This window comes from Oxyura jamaicensis, chromosome 12 (genome assembly GCF_011077185.1).
Source record: "Oxyura jamaicensis isolate SHBP4307 breed ruddy duck chromosome 12, BPBGC_Ojam_1.0, whole genome shotgun sequence".
Classification (NCBI taxonomy): domain Eukaryota; kingdom Metazoa; phylum Chordata; class Aves; order Anseriformes; family Anatidae; genus Oxyura; species Oxyura jamaicensis.
The window spans coordinates 8,842,862-8,865,319 of NC_048904.1; the positions used below are offsets into that span (position 1 = coordinate 8,842,862).

The 22,458-nt window shown below is 36.6% G+C and overlaps 1 protein-coding gene across 16 annotated transcripts in view; it reads left to right on the forward strand.

Annotated features, from left to right (window-relative positions):
* DOCK3 (dedicator of cytokinesis 3) overlaps positions 1 to 22,458 on the forward strand; it is a 212,402-nt gene that overhangs the window by 131,493 nt on the left and 58,451 nt on the right. For 15 of the 16 annotated variants that reach the window (XM_035338064.1, XM_035338065.1, XM_035338068.1 and 12 more), the window contains 9 exons: positions 4,923 to 5,047; positions 10,299 to 10,461; positions 11,036 to 11,142; positions 11,932 to 12,103; positions 12,754 to 12,851; positions 14,395 to 14,478; positions 14,829 to 14,929; positions 16,261 to 16,342; positions 20,763 to 20,933. In XM_035338064.1, the coding sequence (XP_035193955.1) occupies positions 4,923 to 5,047; positions 10,299 to 10,461; positions 11,036 to 11,142; positions 11,932 to 12,103; positions 12,754 to 12,851; positions 14,395 to 14,478; positions 14,829 to 14,929; positions 16,261 to 16,342; positions 20,763 to 20,933 (1,103 nt within the window). The remainder of the gene's footprint in view (positions 1 to 4,922; positions 5,048 to 10,298; positions 10,462 to 11,035; positions 11,143 to 11,931; positions 12,104 to 12,753; positions 12,852 to 14,394; positions 14,479 to 14,828; positions 14,930 to 16,260; positions 16,343 to 20,762; positions 20,934 to 22,458) is intronic. The other variant, XM_035338075.1, reaches the window with a different exon arrangement.

Consider the following 22,458-nt stretch of genomic DNA (forward strand, 5'->3'; position numbering starts at 1 on the left):
GACAAAAAATATTTACAAGGGGAATAAAAAATGTTTTTGTCATTAATAAACGTCCAGAAAACAAAAATACTAAGCTGGAGGAGATCAGACAAAATGTATTAAAAATTCAACCTAAATCTACTGGCAGGAAACTGTTTTGGGGAAATCATTGAATTTAAAAAGAGCATTGTATTAATTCTTTTCCATGCATGGAAGTCCAACAATGGATAGCAAATAATCTAGTAAGTATTGCTTGTTCCTTTTCCTCGTTCTTCTTTAATTACAAGAATTGAAGCACTTTGAGAATTTTGTTCACCAAAAACTAGAGGATCGCACAGAGTTAAACTTGTGTGATGTTCTTTTTATAGAAGGGAAAAAAATAATTTGGTATGTAAGCAGTAGATAAAAACTGTTTCCCCTTCCTGATACAATATTATTCCCAGTGTTGGCAAATAGTTGCATGCCATGACTATCAGGCCTCTTCCAGTAATTCAGCACGCAGTTCAGTAGATTTTTACACCAGTGTCAAGATGACTTCATTCAAGGAAGGGAACATCGTGCAGCGTGAGGCCTGGCACTCTTAAAAGTTTTCAGAAATGACTGAGAGCAGGATCACAACAGTCAGCCAGGAGGCATTTGAGACACTTTCCAGACAGTGCACTTTGATGATTTCTCTTTTTTTTTTTTTTCAATTTGTTTTTCAAAAAGCAACATGATCACAGAGCAGATTGCGGGCCCGTTCTGTTAACCTTGTTTGTGTGGAAATTACAGCACTTCAGAAGTAGGTGCCTGGTCGTAATTTGGAGGAAGTTATTATTTAGCATGAGGGAGTAATGGGCGGCTGAGGTCAGATGCCAGTTCCTGGCACCCTGCTCTGGTGCAATGGCCTCACCACTACTGCAGAACAGCTGTCCAGCCAGGGAACAGTTGATACTCTTGCCCAGAAAGAAGAGCAGTTACCCTTCTATAGAGCTCTATCAGTATTCCGCACTTCAGTTTGTTTCAAAGATTTTACTTACTCACAGGCCCCTATCTTACAGAGGCAAACCCTTGGGCTTAGTCGCTGTAACTGCACTGAAGTCAGCAAGGTGATGCTGACTGAGGGTGTTGTGAAGATGTTCGTGTATAGGATATAAATGTGTGATTTTTTTATTTTTTTTTTTCTTCAGAAACCATTTCTTGCCCATTTGCTCTCTAAGATTTGGCATTCTTCAGTAAAATGCCAGTATTTTCAAAAAGACTCTAACCCCAGTGATGTTAGAGAGATGAGAAGACTCTCAGCGTTGGATCTCTTAAAAAACAAATTTGCTAGAATTAAGATGTTTGAGATCTGTTTGCCAGTATGAACTTCTGGTGTAACCTTTTTTCAGCATAGGGACCATTCCTGTCAGTGTACAAAAACTTAGGATTCCTTTAAAATAAAAAATAAAAAAATGTTAGATTAAATCCAGACTGTTTCTGTAAATTGTTAATACTTTGCAGTTCAAATAATTGGCTAGTCTTGTAGTGGAAAGCCTGCAAATCTTACCAGCATACAAACTACTTACTCTAATAGATACTAGTCAATTATTGTCCACTGGACCATTTAATGTTACTAAGTCCTTAAAATAAGTATTTGGAAGTCTTCCAGGGCATTTCTTTATATTGCAAACACAAAATCAGTATGTGACTTGCATATTCTTTTCCACTTTTTTCCCCCATAACCATTAAAATAGTTTTAGGTGATAGGATTTCACTTCATTATAAACAAAACGCCCAACAATATAAATCATGACTTGTAGATTAAAGTAAATTTGTATATTTGACCAAAAAAAAAAGGCCAAAAAAAAGTGAGGTTAAGTGAAGAGCTGCATACATCCCAAAATAATTCTTTCTATTGTAAGGAATATTATATCTCAGAATGTTTCATAAAGAATGAATCTCAGGAACAGCTTATGTAAAACGTCACGCACAGGCTGTAATCTCTAAGTACTTTTGGCCCACTAGCCTTCTAGCACTTTTTTCTCCTGTACTAATGAAAGGAGGCCAAAGCTAACCCAGTTTTATAGTCTGCACTGTGCTCCGTGTGAAGATGCGAGGGGCCTGCGTGATCCAGCCTGCTGCACCACACTGGTTTTTCTCTCAAAACGCAAGAGAAGCGTTATTGTCCCTTCGGAGCCAGGACTGCTGGTACAGTAGTTTGCCACACAAAGGGGATGAATTGCCTGCTTTGTTGAACAAGCTCTTCATGAATATCTCTTTTCCTTTTTAAGATGGAATTAAGTAAGGGAAAAGCTCTATCGGCCCAGATTTTTGACATGAATACGTAGCTGTCATTTGGTGGTAAAGCTGACAAGGATCACTTGGTTTTGCTGCTGACACTTCCTGGTTGGTCACAGACAAGCTGCACGGTGCTATCTGTTCGTGTGCTTGGATGCTGTTGTGCAGAATGTTGCCTCTAGCCTTGCAATTTGCATACTCAAAAATTTTAATAATCTGCTCTGTGTTCAAGCATTTGTTCTATTTTCTGAGCAGTCCTTTAGTGCATCTGAGTTTAAAAAAAAAAAAATCTTGACAGTAGCCGTCAGAGGAAAAAATGGCTTGCAAGGTCTCAGCAAGAGGTGTGGTTTTAATGTGCTAGGAAAAGGAGCTCGTTCTTTATAGGAAGGTTATTTTCGTTGTTACACACCATCAAACTGAAGTGTTTGAGTTTATTGTTTTAACTGAAGGTCTTCAAGAAACTGATGAGCTAAGTACCTGAGAGTCAGCTGCTTTTTGGCTGTACGTAGACCCAATATAAAGATACATTTACTTTCCTATTTTTTGCTATGTGTAATGGCCTTCTCTATTTTTTTTAAGTTTCTGTAAACTATTTTTATAAAAGAAGATGCACCATTGCATTTCACTCAAGTACTTTTCCCCCTTTTTCCTTCATTTTGATACAAATCCGCTGTTATCTTAGTTCTTTTGCCCCCAGCCCACAGGCATTTTTTTCAATTAGTGAGGTAATATCCCTCCTGTTAAGCTTAATGGAAGATAAGATGCTTCAAATGCTGCGTTTAATTTAGGCTGGAAAATGATTTGCAATCTGACATTGGACTTTGTATAGCAAGACTGTCTTCCAGAGAAGAGGTTATAAATAGGAATCTCCAAAACGCTAATTGTAGTGAGTACAATTAATTTCTATTAAGAATTATAGCATATAAATTGAATTCTTTACTCATTGTGCACACTGCTATGAAAAAAGGCCTGGAGTCTGTTAAGCAAGAGGAGTTTCGAAACAAAAGCCCTCACTTAGACTGTCTTTTACGAGGACTTTTATATTTCCTTGATATTCCTGTAGTCAACATATAGGTAGCTTATCTGTATTTTGAACAGCAAGAAAAATGCACAGATAATTTTCTCTGCACAGTGTTGCATTTGATGGCTATTCTTTGAAGGGAAAAAAAAAAAGATCAAATATTTGAGGGCTGTCATGAGCCTCTTGCTGTCATCTTTTTCCCGTTAATGAACCACAGCGTTTTCATACCTCTAGCTGTGAGGCATTTCAAGCAGTCAGCTCTGTGTGAATCCACAGTGAGATCCAACGTTGATGCAAAAAGAAGGACATTTTGCATACAGATTCCCATTCGTAAAGAATTCCTAGCAGAAAGCACTGCATGTTAGCTACAGGGTCGTATTTTCCATGCTTAAAAAGTTGTACTTATCTCCAGAAATAAAAATGACAGTAAAGCCAAGACTGAAAGCTTCCATCCTTTGTCCCCACAGTAGAATAAGGAACAAATTATGTGGGGTTAAAGACTTCAAGAAAAATTTGAAGCACATCTTTGACAGACGCAAAAGGATATCCCTTGCTGCCTGAAAGCATATGCTGCTTATTTCATTGTGCTTCTGATTAATAAACAGATTTAACTGCATCAGCTTCTCCAAGTACTGAGGCTGAAGAAATCAGACATTGGAGGAGTCCCTGCTTTGCTGGATAACCATTCCATTACTCCATTATTTAGTCTCTTGAGGCTGCTTAACCAAATACTTGCCTTGAAAGGGTTTAATTTTTTTTAGTTTTTTTTTATATCTATTTTTTTGCATTGCCCTTTAGTACATTTCTCTTTGTGGCAAATAAAAAGTGATAAGTGAACCGCCATGAAATGGTAACAATAACTAAATCTTACAGAGAAATATATGCTACCTGCTATCCTTTTGGTGCACGTTTTAAAATTGACTCCAGTAGTTGTGAAAGCAGCACTTACTAAACCAAATTCTTAAAATAATAATTGAACTAGAATTCCTTAAATGCAGGATAATATGGACCTGTGAGAGATGCCAGCATTTGTGTTTCCAAATACAGTCATTTCTCTGAAAGCACTTGAAAATGAGGTAGTAAGAAATTGGCAATTATCCATACTGTCCACTTTCATGCATTCATGCGTATGAATACGAGGCGCTAGCCAGAAATCTGGCAGAGAAATAATTTAATAATTGTTCGATCCATCTCAGCTGAATTACAGCAGAGTTTCCAAGAAGGCTGCTTTTACTTGTCATCATGATAAAAAGACAATTTCAATATATAGAAAATAAGACGAGCTAAATGAACTTAATTTTCTGCTGATCACCACAAAAATATTCATTTTAAAGCATCTTGGAAATAGGAAGCCTGATACTTGCAAGTCAGATAACTAGGCAAACTCACAGTGGTTTTTTCCCCTCTCTGCTCACAAACAATAAAGCAAGTATTTATTCGGAGTTCACACTTAATAAAGGCATTACTAACAACAGTCTGATTTTATGCATTGATGTTAAAATGTCCATCTTTATTAACAATTAACTTGCTGCTTGGAATGATTTGGGCATCAGTCGTAGTCTTGCAGAACACTGAAAATGGTTTGCAGAATCAAAATAAGTTTCACATAGGCATTGAGTCATCCGTAGTGAATTTAAGCACATGCCTCTGTCTTTTGCTGTAGGTGACATACGCAATGACTTATACCTGACATTAGAAAAGGGAGACTTTGAAAGAGGTGGGAAAAGTGTGCAGAAGAACATTGAAGTGACCATGTATGTTCTGTATGCGGATGGAGAAATCTTGAAGGTAAGTGCTTGTTTCCTATTTGAGCTTCAAGTGCCATCTGCTTGCTCTGTACACGTGTTGCCTTGGTTTGTTGTCTCTGAGGCCGGGGAAATTCTAAATTAAGATTAGTTCTTACTATTTTGGGTTTTGGTTAAGGTTTTAAACTATTACAATGAAGGAAGTGGTCATTTATAAATTTGAAAGAATTTGGAGCATTGCACCATACGGGAAAAGGGGATTTGGAGAAAAATTTATAAACTGAAAAACTTGTGTAATTTCAAAATGTGATGTCAGTGGCTGGAGTAAAAAGAAAATTGGAGTATGAAACAGTGTATCGTACAACATGAGGAAATATGATTACAAGAAAGACTGATTTAAGTCTGACTTCTTGGTGTTATGGCTTTGAGATTAGTTTTGAAAAATAAGTAGCCTTATTTCCAAGATCTTGGCTTTTACCCTGGAATGACTCCATGCCAGCTGTGGATGGTGATGTTCAATGTTTTTCTTTCTTCCCCTGTTCTTACTTCTAGTATTAATGAAAAGAACAAGGTAGATAAATCAAGTTTGTTTGGATTGGAGAGAGTAAAAATAGAAAAATAAACATAGTATTTTGACATAAACATCTATCAAGAATGGAGAAATGGCTGTATTAATGCGTTAATCATAACTTGTCCTATGCCTTTTTTAAACCTTCAATGCAATAGAATGGTCTTTGAAGATATTCTAATAGAACAGTCTAAAAACCAAAGTGCTTGTGTGTCAAACTCATTGCCACAATCTTTTTTTGAGTTGAAAGAGGAAGTTTCCTTTGTTACTACTATTGCTTATGATTTGATTAAAAATTCAGTGCATCTCTTGTAAGGAACTGTTTTCTGCTCAAAGCTGTTGCTGGAAGATCACAATCCTTTTCTGTTTAATTGCTTTAGGCATGCATTTCACATTGAGTGACGTGTATTTTTAATCATTGCTGTATCATCTGCCAAAGACCAGTGTAGGTCTTTACCCTTCAAAGTGCAGTATCAACATCTTCAAATCCTAACACAGAGCATAATTAGCTACCATTATCTAACTGTGGCTAATGGTTAAGTATGAAAGCCGTATAATTTCTAGACATCATCAGTCATAACTTCTTCAGTTTTCAGCTGGCGTAGTCACTCTCAAGTTACCTCGTTCTTACCCTTGCCTGTCATTACTACAGCAGTACTTCAGGGCTGTACCTGAGATTGGGGATCAGGCTTGGTGCAAGCTCACAAAAACCAGTAAAAGGTAGTCAATCCGAATTAAAAAATTAATGCGAATATATTCATTGTGAAAGAGAGACTTTATACATGAAGGACCTTCTGTGGTTTTTAAATTCAAATTGCATATTTAAAATATAACTTTTGTACCAGTTTTTGTTATTGCCCCTCAATGTAGTTCAGTCAAAGCAATAAACATACTAGGTTTATGTTAGGGAGATCTTTGGTTCATGAAGTCTAATGATGCCTCACATTGCATTTCAAACATGGAATCATTGTAATTTTTCTGTGTAGGAAATTCTTAAAGATACAAGCTGGCATATCTACTGAAAGACAAGTTAAAGGGCTATAAAGGACAATAAAAGCTGAACTCTAATACGAACTCCTTCTCACTGCTGAGGTTCCATGTTTATTCTTTTTTATTGCAGAGTAGAAAGAAAAATTTACTTATGAAACCAAACATCAGTTTAACTGAATATAGAGACATTAGTTTAAAGCTCGAAATGGCAATTTGAAGGAAAAATCATACGCACATATGAGAAGGAAACAGCTACTTAGAAATGAGTTTGGAAACTAATCATGTGTTACCTTTTTATCACTGATATACTTTCTACTTGATGCAGAAATTCTGAAAATTCATCTACCAAAGGTAAAGCAAATGAGACAGCCATCTGGAATTAATCTCAACTTGGTGGATTATCTTTACCATTCAGTGATAATGTCTATGTAGAAGACGATTGACCCCATTAAATGTATATGGCTGTTCCAAGTCTATAGAAATGCCTTGAAACTTACAAGGATTCAGCTCTGTAAGAAGTAGATTTCCAGTTTATCTCAACTTTCAGAATGCAGATTTTAGCTGTTGAATACAGGCAAAGGTCATCCTCTAGATTGTCCCCGTGCTTCAGGTGAAAAGCCTCGAGAGCAGAGACCTCCATCATTTCTAACAGTCGTACCTGCACAATGAAATTTGAGAAGTCTGTGTATTGATGGATATCTAAAACTTAACACAGCTTTATTAGTTTGGGTTATTTTAGTATTCCCATATATGGGCGTTTTTTCACCTTTTATATTAAAAATTTAGTTTTAAACCCTAGATGGCTTATTTTTCACTGCAGACATCTGGTTTATGTAATCTCCAGTACAGACAGCTAGAGCAGTATGTTAGAATCTGCCACTTTCCACTAGGAGGGAAGCCAATTTCACTCAAAGACAGAATATAACTGTACTCCTAACTGGAAGGGAAAGAAGCAGCTGTAAAGAGACTGCTAGGTGGGGAACTTTCATTTCAGTCATTCAGCATAATCTAAAAGAAAATACTAATGCTACAACAAGAGGAGTCTAATTTACCTTTTTCAGTACAAATGCAAAGAATAAGATGTGTGTTGGGTAGGGCTTGTGCTATACTGATGAGGTGAATTGCTTTGTTTGGGTTGCCTGTCCTCTGAATCCCTTGCGTGACCTGGGGTTGCATTCGCAGTCAAGTGTAGCTATTGGAAATGAAGGATCTTTCCATTTTGTTTTTCTAATTACAAGGTTAATTCAATAACTTTCAATTGCTAGCATAGTAGAGAAGCTAATTAAAAATACCCAATTCAGGCTTAACAATAGCATGGGCAGCACACTGAAAGTTTAATCGTTGACCCCAAAGCACTACTGTTCCTGACCTATGGCATTTCTAAAGCAGACACTGCCAAATAAGAAAGTGTGTGCTGAGTTACACACTGATGGAGAACGTCCACATTTTCATCTGATTGTAAGACTAAAAATAAACTTTTCCTGACCAGCAGCACAATCCTAATCTGAATTGTGGCTTTGCAAAGACTTCAGCAGAACCATACTAAGTGTTAATAAGAATATTCTGTCTGTCCCAAATCCGTATTGCTGTTGAGTATATCTTGGCCCAGAAATACTCCTGTTGAAAGCAGTGGAAATTGTATGCAGAATGCATTGCTGTTCAAAGGGAAATGAGTATTTTCTTTTCAAAATGGTTTTGCCCAATTACTACTATCTTTCAATGTAATCTGAAAAATAAAAATATTTTTTTTTAAAAATGGACACATTTCTCACTTTCTGTTTTGGTAGCAAGAATATCTTACTTGTTGCAGAACATACCTTAAATTATAAAAATTATTACCGGATCGTTTTTCTAGTTTAGCCTCCCTTACTTGCCCATGCCCTCTAATTCACCTGCATATTTGGGTCACCTGGAGGCTAGGCATACAGAGAGTAGTATCATGTCGGTATTTTGCGCATCACTTCACAACCCGGAGTTGAAGATTTAATAATCCTCTCTCCTCCGACTATAGATAGTAGTATAATAGTAGTATAAATGTGTAGACACAGAACAGTTAACAACAACAACGAAAAAGATTTCACAGGTCGATTTTTGAGACAGCAGAAAAAAAAGCTGATTAAAATTTCAGTTTTTCCTGTACGTTATAAAAGCAGTACCATTTTACTTTCTCATAGGAACCTAATGCAAAATGAGCTTTTGGAAAGGTTGCATTAAGCCCAGCAAGTTACATTTATCCGAAAATATTACTAGGAGATTGCAGGCATTGGCACTGCTGCCAACCACTACTCTCACGCCAGCATGTAAATATGTGCAATAGTTCAATGGTTGTTGCTCTATTTAAAAACAAAAGAAAACAAAAAACGCCTTTATGCCTGGATTGTGGCAAATACCATATGGTTACAAAAACTCAAGAGGACTGAGTTTTGGGGGTACGTGCTGTAGCATACAATGAATCTCTGTCCAGAAAGACTGTTCTTGCATTGAATCCCAGGATGACAGTGAATTTTTCTTTGTTTTTGGGCTCCTTCACAAATTCTTAGCTTTCTGAAAGTCAGAAGAATATTAGCACTGACTGAACTAACTGGATCTGGTTAATGGGATATATATGACTTGATATGATAGTCCCTTGCTTACACATGAAAAAGACCAAATCAAATCAACATTGACAGTGTTTCTTGGAATAGAATTTAGAGATGCCTTGGGGAAATGACCTGTAGTTCGTCTTGTCGTGACTCTGTTCCGTGTGGAGTGTTTTCATGTCAGGATTTATATTGCATGCATTGTTTTTGGTCCTGCTTGGCTTCAGTTTCTTCCTGGATTCATTATTGCGAGAGATATTAAAAGGGAAGAATCTCTAACCTGTCATTTTTCTGCACAGTTTTATAAGATGTCAGATCTTTTGGATTACTTTTTAAGTGCTAGGACTGGAGTATAGTTTAGGACTCATAAAAGAAAAGGTGCCTCAAGTTCCATGTCTTCATTACAAGGGACCTTCTAATGTTTTTATTTCAGGACTTCATATTTCTCTTAACTTCCTTCTCTTGTGTTGTGACGGAGGATTTCCACACTTCGAAAATAAAATGAATTCATTTTTCTCTTCATCTGTATTTTGATAAGATCCCTGAGCTTTTTAGTTATAAAAGCAGAAATTTAGATACCATGGTATTTTCAGGTAGTAACAATTTAACGAAGTCTTTGCTTGCCACTAATGGAAAAAAAAAAAAAAAAATCAGAATTTTCTGGGTTACTTGGTGAGGCACTGGCTGATTATCATTTTGAAAGACCAAAGTTTTTAAGACCTTGTAAAAGTCAGGTACAATTTTGAACTGAGATAACTGAAGAAGAAACCATCAAATGATACTTCCAGAGATGTCTAATATTACATCTGATGAGCCTATTAGGTCCTTTTTTGGACATGTGTTTATTTGGATGTCTGTTTATTGTATCTGTCCAATTCTTGATAGAAAATTGGTTAAATAATAATTGAGCTTCAATAATAAGATACTGTAATTCATCCATTATCATAGGTGTTCCACCTTTTCTTTTGACCCAAAGCATGGTTTTAAAATCTCTTCAAAAATTTCAGATTTCATTGTGTTTGAGTTTCTGCTTCTGACTCTTCCTTTATGTCTACAGGAATATATGAATTATGTGAAGATTGTCACCATGTAATAAAATAACTCATCTGTAGTGATGTGATGTCTTTTTAATCTTAAATTGTATTCTTTTGTTCCAGGACTGCATCAGCCTGGGCTCAGGAGAGCCAAGCAGAAGTGCATACCACTCTTTTGTTCTTTACCACAATAACAGCCCTCGATGGGGGGAAATCATCAAGTTGCCCATCCCCATAGACAGGTTTCGTGGGTCTCACCTCCGGTTTGAGTTCAGACATTGCTCCAGTGAGTGCAGAACATAACCAAAAGAAATGTAAAAAGGCTGCGGTCTTTCCATTGTCAGTTTATATTTAGATGAGGCTGTTAAGGTGTGGAGAGCAGGAGAAGGGTGCTAACTTAAAATACCATAAAGGTGCACTACTAGTTAGCCTGTTGCTACGTTTGTTAAACAACACATTCAAAACATTGTGAGCAATCAGTGCAGGCCACGGCATTTTGTAGTTGCCTGTCCCTGCTGTTCTTTTGCTGTGTTTTCCTACTGAAAGTTTTGTTTACTGCATGTTCACTTTATATTTTACTATGATTGGCATGTTTGTATTTGGCAGGGGGGTTGGCACTAGATGATCTTCAGAGGTCCCTCCCTACCCAATAGAATATTATTCTATTCTATTATTTTGTTATTCTGTTACTTTTTTTGAGGCTTGTTGATGACTTGCATAGAATTAGACATGGTAGTACGTTATATGTTGATTCTTAAGTAACCTGTATGTTTTTTGTTAGGAATGCACAAAACTTGGTGAATAACCTTGTGAACAGAGAATGTACAAATATGACTCCTTATTTCTATCTCCTGCTACAGCAAAAGACAAGGGAGAAAAGAAGCTCTTTGGTTTCGCTTTCACTCCACTGATGAGAGATGATGGCACTACCTTGTCAGATGATATCCATGAACTTTATGTTTATAAGGTACCATATCTTCTCTGCAGCCTTTCTACCTACTGATCTCTACTTTAGTTTCAATAAGTAACTATCACTGCATTATCATGTTTTTTTTCCCCACATTAGAAGAATGTGAGGAACAGATTAAAAGTAGGTTCAACATTTTATAAATTCCAACTCACATGACTGGGTATTGATACATCCTTCTATTATAGGGGCAACTCACCTTTTCTCCTGAGGTAACGATGATTTATCATCTGTTAATCCTGTCTATTTTGAATTCAAGCATACTAGTTTTAATGAGCATTCAGTAGCTTCACCAGTTTATGGGATTACTCTGTATGTTTTTGTTAGGAAATTATGCTGTAATGCCCAGAAAGTTCATGTGTATCATGTTACAATGCTGCAATTCAATGAGGCTCTAGCAAGAGATTTTGGGTTGGTTTTTGAGTGTGGGTTTGTGGTGTTTTTGTGTTTTTTTTTTGGTTTTGTTTTATTTTCTTTTTGTTTCTTTCTTCCTGCTGATTTACCTTGATTTATTTCCTCAGAAATGATTTTGAGACAGCAACACTAAATTGTACAGTTGGAAGATCCCAAAAAATTCTAAAGAGTCAGTTGTTAGGAGACCACACTTTCTAAAGCTGGGTTTTGTGTATATACAGGCCCTGAAGGTGGTAAGCACAGTTTTTTCTTAGAATTGTTTTTATGCACCCAGAAGATCAATAAAAGTACCGTTAGGCAATTGCTATCAGTATGTGTGTGTGGAATGAAATAAATAAACCAAGTAAAATTCCATTTCCTTTCCTGTATCTGCAGTGTGATGAGAATAGCACATTTAATAATCACGCACTCTACCTGGGGTTGCCTTGCTGCAAAGAGGACTACAATGGCTGCCCCAACATCCCTTCCAGTCTCATTTTCCAGCGCAGCACCAAAGAGACCTTTTCAGTCTCCACACAGCTTTCTTCTACCAAATTGACCCAGAATGGTAAGTAGCTGGTCCTTCCAAATTGCCTAAGACAGCAGGCATCTTGGCAGCAGGGCAGATGTGTATTCTTGTGGTCTCTCTGTTTACTTTACTAAAATACTGCTTTGCTACAATTTTGTGATTTTTTTTTTTAACGAACACTATTGAAATAAGCAGAAACATTTTTTTGAGGAAATAGGGTTATTGAGAAAGGGCAGAGACGTGGCAGGCATTTCTATAAGTGTAACATGTAATATGTTAAATTAAAGGCAATATTAATTAAATGATTAAAGAACAAAAAATCTAATGCTAGCGCTTTTACACAATCCAAAGTTTGTTTTGTTAGGCTTTTGCAGGGTTACCAAGTACAGTAATGTTCTTGAGGCACAGGAAGACAAAAATGAATTGTTTGCAACTTAGTGTCAAGTCACCATAGGGAAGGCTGCAATATTTTATTTTTTTAAACTTTACCATTCCTCCGTTTGTTTCTTTGTTAGTAGCATAGGGCTTACTGCTTGTTTTTCTCCTTGCTTTCTTTGTTTTTATTTTTAGTTCTTCCAAGATACTTGAGCTACAAGAGCAGAACTGTTGTGTTACGAATCTCAGTTGGGTCTGGGGTTGCCCTTCTTTGCTCTGTGTATAGATCCTAGCTCTTTGACTCTGTTTTGCAGTGGATCTGCTTGCTCTACTGAAATGGAAAGCTTACCCAGATCGTGTGATGGATATCCTAGGAAGACTGAGACATGTCAGTGGCGAGGAAATTGTTAAGGTACTACACAAAATAACAGTCTTTGGATGTATCTGTGTTAACAAGACAATTCAGATCTGCAGTGCAGTTCTTAATGTTACCTCTTCATGTACTTGGATTCATATTGGGAAGTCTCAGAGTGTATGAATTGGTATTTTTTTTATATAAAACTGAATCATCTTGCAAATGTACTTCCCTGTCCCAGCATTGTGAAATGGAACTCTTGCCTGGAGCACTGATTTCTCTTTGAAGTGTCTAACCTATCAGTAAATGATCTCCTATCTGCTAAATTCACCCTGTTTCATAGTCATGGTTGCTGGCCTTGGCAATCCGATGTGTGACCCAAACTTTATCATCTCAGAGAGTTAGGGGAGGAATTCCAGGTGCAAAAGCAGCTAAAGCAATCCATTAGATAATTTTAGGTGTTCTAAGTAATTTCCCTGTAAGATATTTTTATAGTTCTAGAAATAAAAGGAGATAATTTGTAATGGCAAACAAAAAAGAAACCAAATAGAAATCCTGTCACTTGATTAGGAGTTTATGGTTAAAGCCACTTTGTTGTAATTCATTTGAATGTTGCCATATGTAAATTTTAACTTTCAGGATAACACTTGTAACAATAACACAAGGAAGATATCCTGTGTATCTTGAAATTCTTCAAGAATGTCACGTTCTGTACATTTTGTTTGCGGGACAGTACAAGTGTTTGTTTTTATAGAGAAAATCACTAAAAGATATGTATTAAATTATTCCAAGGGGAAAGCCAATTGATTCCCACCCTGAATTGACTGCCATGTGGCATTGGGATATGAAGGACAGCATGTAGTAATTCAGCAAAAAGAAATGTTATCCTTTCAGAGACTTTATAAATTGTTAGATTTTATTTCTTGTTTTCCACCTCAGAATCTAATTACAATAGATTACAAAATCGTGATGACGGAAGCAGCAGTTGACTTCATCCTCAACATCGCTCTTCACAGTCATCCTTCCTGAGGACTGTGCCTTCTGGAAAGAAATCACTGAATTAACAGCTTTCAGCGTTATGGATGAGAGAAACAATTGGCAATACATAGCTCAGAACAGTTAATGCTTGTTATAAAGGCCCTACTTCCATTCATAACACAAGTTTTCAATACTAAACATAATTTGGAGCACTATTGAATGTGCTTCCAGGTCTTAAATTTGATAAAGAACAGTATCTGATGCACTAATGATATAAGAATGAAAGTAAGTTGTTTTGCCACCCAGGCAGCAATTCTGGTCAGCTCAGACACAATAAAAGGAACACACAGTTATATTTAAGTGCAGTATATATTTCTTCTTTCCTTTTTTTTTTTTTATCATTTTCATTTAGAAATATTCCTAAATATTCCTTGTAAAGAAAAAAATTCTTAAAGAAAAAAAATCTGTCATTTCTCATTGGTGAACCTGAAATGGTTTGTTCTTGGAAAGTGATTTACAAAAATATCAACATGTATGACATAATTCAAGCAGGGGAAAAAGTCCTTCTTCTGAATACAACCAAATTTGATTTTTTTTTTGTTGTTTATTAATGTCATTTTAGTTCCTACAAGATATCCTCGACACGTTGTTTGTAGTTTTGGATGACAACACAGAAAAGTACGGCTTGTTGGTCTTTCAGTCTTTGGTAAGCTGCTGAATTGTTACTTTATCTCATTGCCAGTGATTTTTATTTTTCTTATTATCATGTTACTATTGTTTTCCTTCAACTAAATATGAAATATTCAGCTGAATCCAGCCAAGCTTATCTATAATAATCCTGGGTGAGGAGGTTAAGGATAGCATCAGCCAGCTGGAGATAGGAGAAGTATTTGCTATCATTTGGGAGAAGCAAGCAATAACATCTAGTAACACAAGTATTGACTGTTTAAAGAAACTAATATATCTCGTTGTTCCTTAGCTTGTGCAGCTTGTTTATAGAACAGTAGTGACTGTGCAATTACTTTCAGTGTGGGTTCACTTTTTCATCTCTTACAGGTGTTCATCATAAATCTACTGCGTGACAGCAAGTATTTTCATTTTCGACCTGTGATGGACACTTACATTCAGAAGCACTTTGCAGGAGCACTGGCTTACAAGTAGGTTTTGTTTATCCATCTCTTCAGGAGATGGTATTAGAAGCCTTTGAATGATGTCACCATCTGAATCATAATGCTTATGTTAGTGGTTTTTAAAAATAGAACTACCCAGACAAATATTTTTCCAACACTGTTTCAGAGAAAAGCTGCTCAATGTCACCTGTTGCTATGAATGAGCAGACTTTGAATTTTTATCTTGCCTTTCTGAACTGGCAAATTCTGTTTTCATCCTTTTTTAAATGAAGAGACACTGTCACACAGCAACACCTCATTATCAGTCTGTACTAATGAGCTACAAGAGCACATATGCTTCTTGTCCAGGAAGGATACTAAGATATAGGATGCATGGAAAAGGCATGAATAATAAGAAAGCTTGGAGAACTAATTGTAATTTCCTCTTTCATAGTAGATAGGTGTTCACATAAGATGATGGTGTTCCATTTTACTAGAGTAAATGTATAATTTCAGTAGATCAGAAACTTAATTTTCATTGTAACTTCAGAGATTCTGCCTTATTTTCTAGTATACTTTTCTGTGTCAGACAACAAGACAGATTTGGAAAGCAGTAACAGTTACCGGTCAGCATTTATTTTTACTCTCTTTTGGACCATTGATTTTGTACGTTTGAGATTATTCTATCTTTGGTCACAGTGAACTCTTAAAAACAGCTTATAATTGGCTTGGATTGTTTTATTGCATTGACATTTTAGTATAATTTTTTTTCTAAAGTATCAAAAATACTTTGTCAGTGGCAGGCAAAGAACTGCAGATACTGTACAACACTAGAAGGCATAGTCATGTTCAGAGGCTGAAAACATGTTCTGCCTCGTGTTAATGATCACTTCTGTCAGGTAAATCAAACTATTTTTGTAGTTCAGTGCCTGAAATAAATGTTTTCAACAAAAATCTTTAAACTAGTCCAAATGGTACTGTGCGCTTAAGAAAACATATGAACACATTTTCTTTGTGATCTTAGTTTCTAAAGACTGCTTGCTTAGAGGAAATCTGAAATTTCTTACCAGAAAGTAAAAATGTTTTGATTTTAGCTTTGATAAAGGCAAGCAATATAGCTCTTATTAATAACATCTTTTTAATGTTCCCTTAGTGCATTTCATGGTCTAAGTCAATTACAGAGAAGAAATTACTTTCTGGTTTTGAAATTTAAACAAATGTATATGTTGTGTAAATTCAGTCAGGAGGACAGCTATAGCTGATCTTTGGAATAGACTAAAATGAGAATTCCTTTTATAGATTTCCCCCTGAAACCAAAATATTTGCTGCCTTGACTAATTTTAAAATGGTGCTGACTTTCCACTATGTGTCGTTTTCAGAGAACTGATCCGATGTTTGAAGTGGTACATGGACCGTTCAGCTGAGCTTGTGCGCCAAGATCACATCCAGGAAGCAATGAGAGTATGTATTTAATAGAAGAATTTGTGTGTCTGTTCCATCTGTGACTCCAAAAGAGTTGGGGAAGCTGCATGTAAAATCAAGGGTAGTCTGGCACTGATTTCTTAAGCGCTAAACCAATATTTTTTTTTGCCAAAATTTTAATCTTAGAGGGAGATTCACTCTTAAGCAGAAATAAAATGGAAGAACTGTGTTGTCTTAACTCCTTTTAAAGCCTTATGGAGGACTTAAGTGGAACTTAGGTGGAGTATATACGCACCAATCATACATATGTGGTCTCTGCCTTGCACTTCAAGAAACAGTTATTTCAAATGTGTTAGACAGAGATGCTGTGGATCAAAGATAAGCTTTTTATTTCTGGCTGTGCCACAGCTTCATTTTTTCACTGGTTGAAGTTTGGGAGTGTTTTAAGAAGCAGATAAATGAGCCTTTAACTGGATGGAAATTCTACCAGTTAAAGCACAAGACGTGAATCATGGTTCTGTGATGAGACTATGATCTTGCAGGAATGCTCAGCATTCTATTATTATTTGAAATAAAGGGAATATTTTTGGTGCTAATTACAGAGAATTAAGAGAATAAATAGGGTTATTAGTTTTACTATATGTAATTGTAAAAAAGATACTTTGTTAACTATATGAATACATGATTCAAAATTTTCAGGAAGAGATTTTTCTTTGAGTGCTTGTCCATCTGTACCTTCTTACTGTGAGCAGGTTTATGTCCAAACATGTGAGTCTGGGCATTTTTGAAACTAGCAGAAGTGGCAGAGATTTGCACTTTCTTTTTCTCTTTTTCATGTCAGTACAAATAGGTGAAGCATATCACAGCTGAAGTGCACCACACACACAAGCTATTCCTTTAACTTCTGATGACCACATGGGAAAGTTAGAGGTTGTTTCTTGTGAATATCTGTATGCATGGGTCTTGGCATATGCTTCAGATTTTCATTTCTTTTTCTTCCTTCTTGTGATACTTTTGTACTTTATATTGCCTCCTTTGGTCTAATTCAGTCAATATTTTTGATTAAGTAATTTTTATTTTTGGAGAATGATTGTTTCATTGGAATGATCTGGCATCACTGCTATTACAAGTGTGTTATACCAGTGTTTACTTTGTCTTTTGTAGATATTCATATATTTAGAAACTACTGTATTGCAATACTTTACAGATTCATGGGCCAAAGATGTCTTCTCAAGAAATTCTGTGGGAACTCTCAAATTTCTCATTCTGTTAGTTTCCATCCTCATCTTTTCTTTTTTTGGATTACAAAGAAACCTATTAAAATTGTGAGATGAGAGGCAGATCCCTAAACGGACTGGCTGCTAGGATGTTCTCCCTTCTCCTCCCCCTGTTCCCCAAACCACTTATCAGTGTGTTAAGCAATGCAGCAGATACAGATGTATGAAACTGTTCCTACGCGATGATCACGTCTTGAACCTCATAGTAGTTCTCTTCAGCAATTGTGACTGTGAATGTTAGGATGTCTTTCAGGAGCTCAGTTATTCAACATACTGTTAGAAAACAAAGTAAATGAATTCAAGGATTCCAAGGCAGCTCTTTGCTTACTGGGAATCTCAGGTGTTTGCCTAGACAGTAGCAGTCCCATAAGTGATCAGGGTCTGTTTGAAGATCTGACAGCCCAAGTCTTTCCAAGCGCAGGAATTACAGTCAAAACCAGAGATTCTTCAGACCTGACTTCTACCATGGAAGCTGCTGTTGTATCTCAAAGGATGCAGTTGCCTTTCCAAGTCTATCTTCGAGGCCCTAGTGAAGATTGAAGATAGTCATCTTCTCCCACTATAGCCAAGTGATCAATGCCCTTTCTTTCTAAATTTTATTTCAGGCATTTGGAACTAGTTTGTACCAAAACCATTATCACTGCCAGTTTGTCATTACTTGTAGTATATTCTGTTGCTGGGAGTATCTGTGGTCTTTGGTGTCTTCACGATGCTCCTTGCATTAGCAGCTCTTCAACTCAGGGAACAGGATGGCTTTCTCTTTGTTTTTCCCTCAGTTAGCTGTTAAATGTAGTACCCTAAAGCAGGTTTTGCAGTATCTCTGCAGTCTCTTTTTCGGCTCTTGACTCCCCATATACATTTGTGGGACATACGCAGATATCTCATAGCATTCTGATTCAGACTTTGGCATTTCTGGACTATTTCTAAACTGGCTTCCCTCCCTCAAGACTTTTTCTCAGAAAACTTGCTATGAAACCTTGAGGAACAGTAACGCAAGGACTTCTCTAGCTTTGCCAGAACACAGAGCATCTTGTTCCTTGTTTATGGCCCATAACAAACTCCATGAAACTGCATCCAGATGTGCCTACATGGGGAGTTCTGTAACAATGTCTCGATGGATTAGCTCCACGGACAGTTGTACTTTCCCTACTAGTCATGGCAAAACTAGTGAAATATGTTTGGTGTTTGGACACAGTGTTGCTGAAAGCCTGCCATTCCGCTTCCAACAGAGAATTACGGATTTTCAGACATAAATCCTCTGATTCACTGTAAAACATAATCTTCATGGTAAAGCCATGAGCTTTCATGTTAGAATTTGGGTTGCCTATACCAAGCTGGTACAACTTGACAGCACTTGACTTGCTGTGTTTGGCATTAGCAGCAGAGGTGCTCACCTTTAAGAGTGGGCTGTCATGCACCAACTGACCTTTGTCTGGCACCAATCTAGAAATACAAGGTGCTATTAGCCAGTAAAGTCCTTTGGTGTAAGGAAGCTAAACACGAAGATGTTTTACTAGAGAAGAATAACAGTGTACTGCCAGGTTACCGAGGTTGCTGTCATTCAAAAAAAAAAAAAAAAAAAAAAAAAAAAAAAAAAAAAAAACTGTAATTATCAGTGGGATTTTGAAATCTGATCGGTTCAAAAGGAATTTCAACATTAATGTTCTCTGTCCTTAAAGCTGTAGCATTGTAAAGCTTAGAACATAACAGTGCATATTTGTGCATTATAGTGTGGTGGTTCAAAGAGAACTAGCATATGCATGCAAAAATTAAATGAGGGCAAACTTTGTTGTTGGAATTACTTTGAGCTTCTGAACAAAAATGTAGACAAGAATACTTTTCAGTCAATACAGTGTAATAGTACTAATGTTTCTGCGTAAACTCTGATTACTGGAACTCCAGCCTGTTTGTTTCCTGTGCTATCATCCTAAGCAAGTGATATCATAATGATATCAGCTTATACATCATGTCTTAATGCTCTCTTAATGGTATATTACATTGAGCACTAAGGAAAGGAGTGAAGTCTAACTGTCACTGATGTTTAATACGTTTCAGTGTTGACACTTGTGTGCACCAGATGATGAAAAAGGCATTCTTCCTGTGTGGAATATTAAATCTGCCATCATAGCATCTCTGAGGACTTTTGATAGATTGGCAAGCTTGTTAAAGGCTACATAGAACAACATCTCTTTCTTACTTGACGTGGCTGCCAAATAAATGAAGTACTAAATAATGCCACTTAAAAAATTTTAGTTGAAGATGTTTAGGTTGTGAATTCAGACTTAATCTAGACATGTCATAAAGCAAATTTCTTTCTACTACAGATGCACTTTGGCAGCCCTTTAGACTGCAGTGTCTGTCACATGTATAATGGTGTTAAATACCATCTTCTGTGCAGATGATTCTCCTTCTACTGTGTGCTCTCCAAGTTTCATGTGTGACCATAAAAGAAAGATTCCTTAACTTATTCCAGCTGCAATTAAAAGGATACCCACTGACTGTAGTACAACTGCTGCTTGCTATTTTCGTGGGCTGCCAGAGGACTTCGTATGTCACCATTGTCTTCTATTTCTGCATCTATATTTACTTTTATTTGTACCTGTAGCTGCCAGAAATAAAAGCAGACCTTGCTGTTGGGTTCATACTGAAAAGTAGATACTTCTTTTTCCAGGTAACACTTCTTCCATTTCACTGACAGTCCACTTACCTTAATCCAGATAAGCAAACTCGAGTAATTAAAGTAAATAAAAAATAAATACAGTAAGTAAGTAAATAAGTAAATAAAGTAAATTTAAAAATTTGAATGGAAACAGGCAAATAGGTTCTTCAGACACAGTTGTCATGCCAAGCCATGAGAAAATTATAAATCTCTTATTTTCAGCAAGATTTTCCTTAGATTATGTAAATTGAATTTATCTACTTGAATTAATTACATACTTGTTATTTTTTGCTAGTGGAACACACCGAGTAGCGAAGGCTATAGGTTGCGAAGGAATGCATGACGATGAGTAGCTCTTCCTTAACTGAATTATGTAACTTACAAAACCTGTTTTTCTTTCTCTTTTCTAAAGCTGAAGAATTTTGTTATTAATTATGCACCTAAAATCTTTCCTGGTTCTCTTTAAAGTTCCTTTATTTTTCTTTCTCTCTATCTTAATTTCCTTCCTTTCCTGCTCCCTAAGGCCTTGGAATATCTTTTCAAGTTCATTGTCCAATCTCGGATCCTTTACTCCAGAGCTACTTGTGGAATGGAGGAGGAACAGTTCCGCACCAGCATCCAGGAGCTTTTCCAGTCCATCAGATTTGTGCTCAGCTTGGACAGCAGGAGCTCTGAGACTCTCATCTTCACACAGGTTTGCTATTTTCTGTACTTTAACTGGCAAACCAAAAGACATATTTTCTGCACAGGTAGTATATGGGCATGTGCCAGTTAAGCGCAGGTTAGTAGTGTTTTCTTCATTTAGCAAGCTGGTGATACTGAAAAACAACACAGTCGATCTTATAAGAGAGCAGCACTTCAGATCCAGGTGAACCGAACTGTGGAGTCTCAAGAGAAAAATGAGTAGTCACGCAAGAATACAGTTTCTGCTCCTCGCAAAAGTAAACTGTATTGCCAAGTCTCTTGTATGTCTTAGAGTTATCCTAAAGAAATTTTAAATCTTTAATTGTAGTAGGTCAAGTCAGTAATCAAGGTTGTAGAGACATCGCTGTAGAGAAGTTCAACTGATGTGGTCACAATCAGAAAGAATTCCAGCGGTCTAAATTTAGTTAGAATTATATGCAATCTGACTGCAAGCATATTGTGATACCTGTGCTCACATCTAATACGTTATTTTGAATATGGCCCAGATGTCTTCACTGAGACATCATGTGGCCTTCAGGTACTACTCAAAGTGAGTAAGAATGTTGCAATGTTTTGAATCATATTTGAAAGATCACTGTACTGAATTACATACTCCTGTGTTCAAAATTTTTAATAGTAATATCAAATATTATGTGTATGCCTCAGCTCAGAGAATCTCAAAGATGGACCACCTAGAACATCCTGGTAATGTGAAGGTGATTTGTAATTACTAATTTACTATTTACAGACATTTTGAACACCTACTGTAATTTGTCAAAGCAGCAGTTACTGTGAATGTCACAACAAAACAGAACAACTCCAGGGGTTAGGGAAGCTGCCGGCAGTGTGATCTCTTTCTTAAGAAGGCGCTCTGAAAGATTTGAGAAGAGTTTCTCTAATCTTTTATTTAATCACCCATTAGTTGGTATAATGAAATGACAAAAACATGAGAAGTCAGAGCACAGATTCGTTCAGACAAAGTGACAGTGAGTGGGAACAGCATTTTATGAATGCAGGATGTTTAGGGTTTGTTTGGTTTTTATTTCTGATGATCATAGGTACAGAGAGAGACTAGATTTGAGGAAGGGGTTATTTTCCCTTTTTCTGTCTTTTTTTTTTTTTCTTTCACTGTGGTCTTTCTTGATATCTTTGCTCTAGACTTGTAATTTGGGAAGCCTGTCCTTGTTTTAACCTTTGAAAAGTTTACTGTTTTGTTTCCCCCGTGCCACTATCTTGCCCCTTGATCCCAATTGCCCCATAGGCCTCTCAGCCTGGAGGTCAGGTGAGCGGAGCTGGGACATGTGCCCCACAAAAATGTGGTGGTACTTCAAGGCCGTCATTTAATTCTGTAAGTAATATTCCCCAAAACTGCACAAGTATTTCATCATGGATGTTCCCAGTGAATCCTTTTCCCCTACCCCAATCCATCTTTTCCTCCATATAAACTGGAATTTAATGTTTAAGGGGCTGGTACTTTAAAACTAGGAAATGTGGAATGTTTCAGTCATTAATGGAACAACTTAGGGCATCAGCAC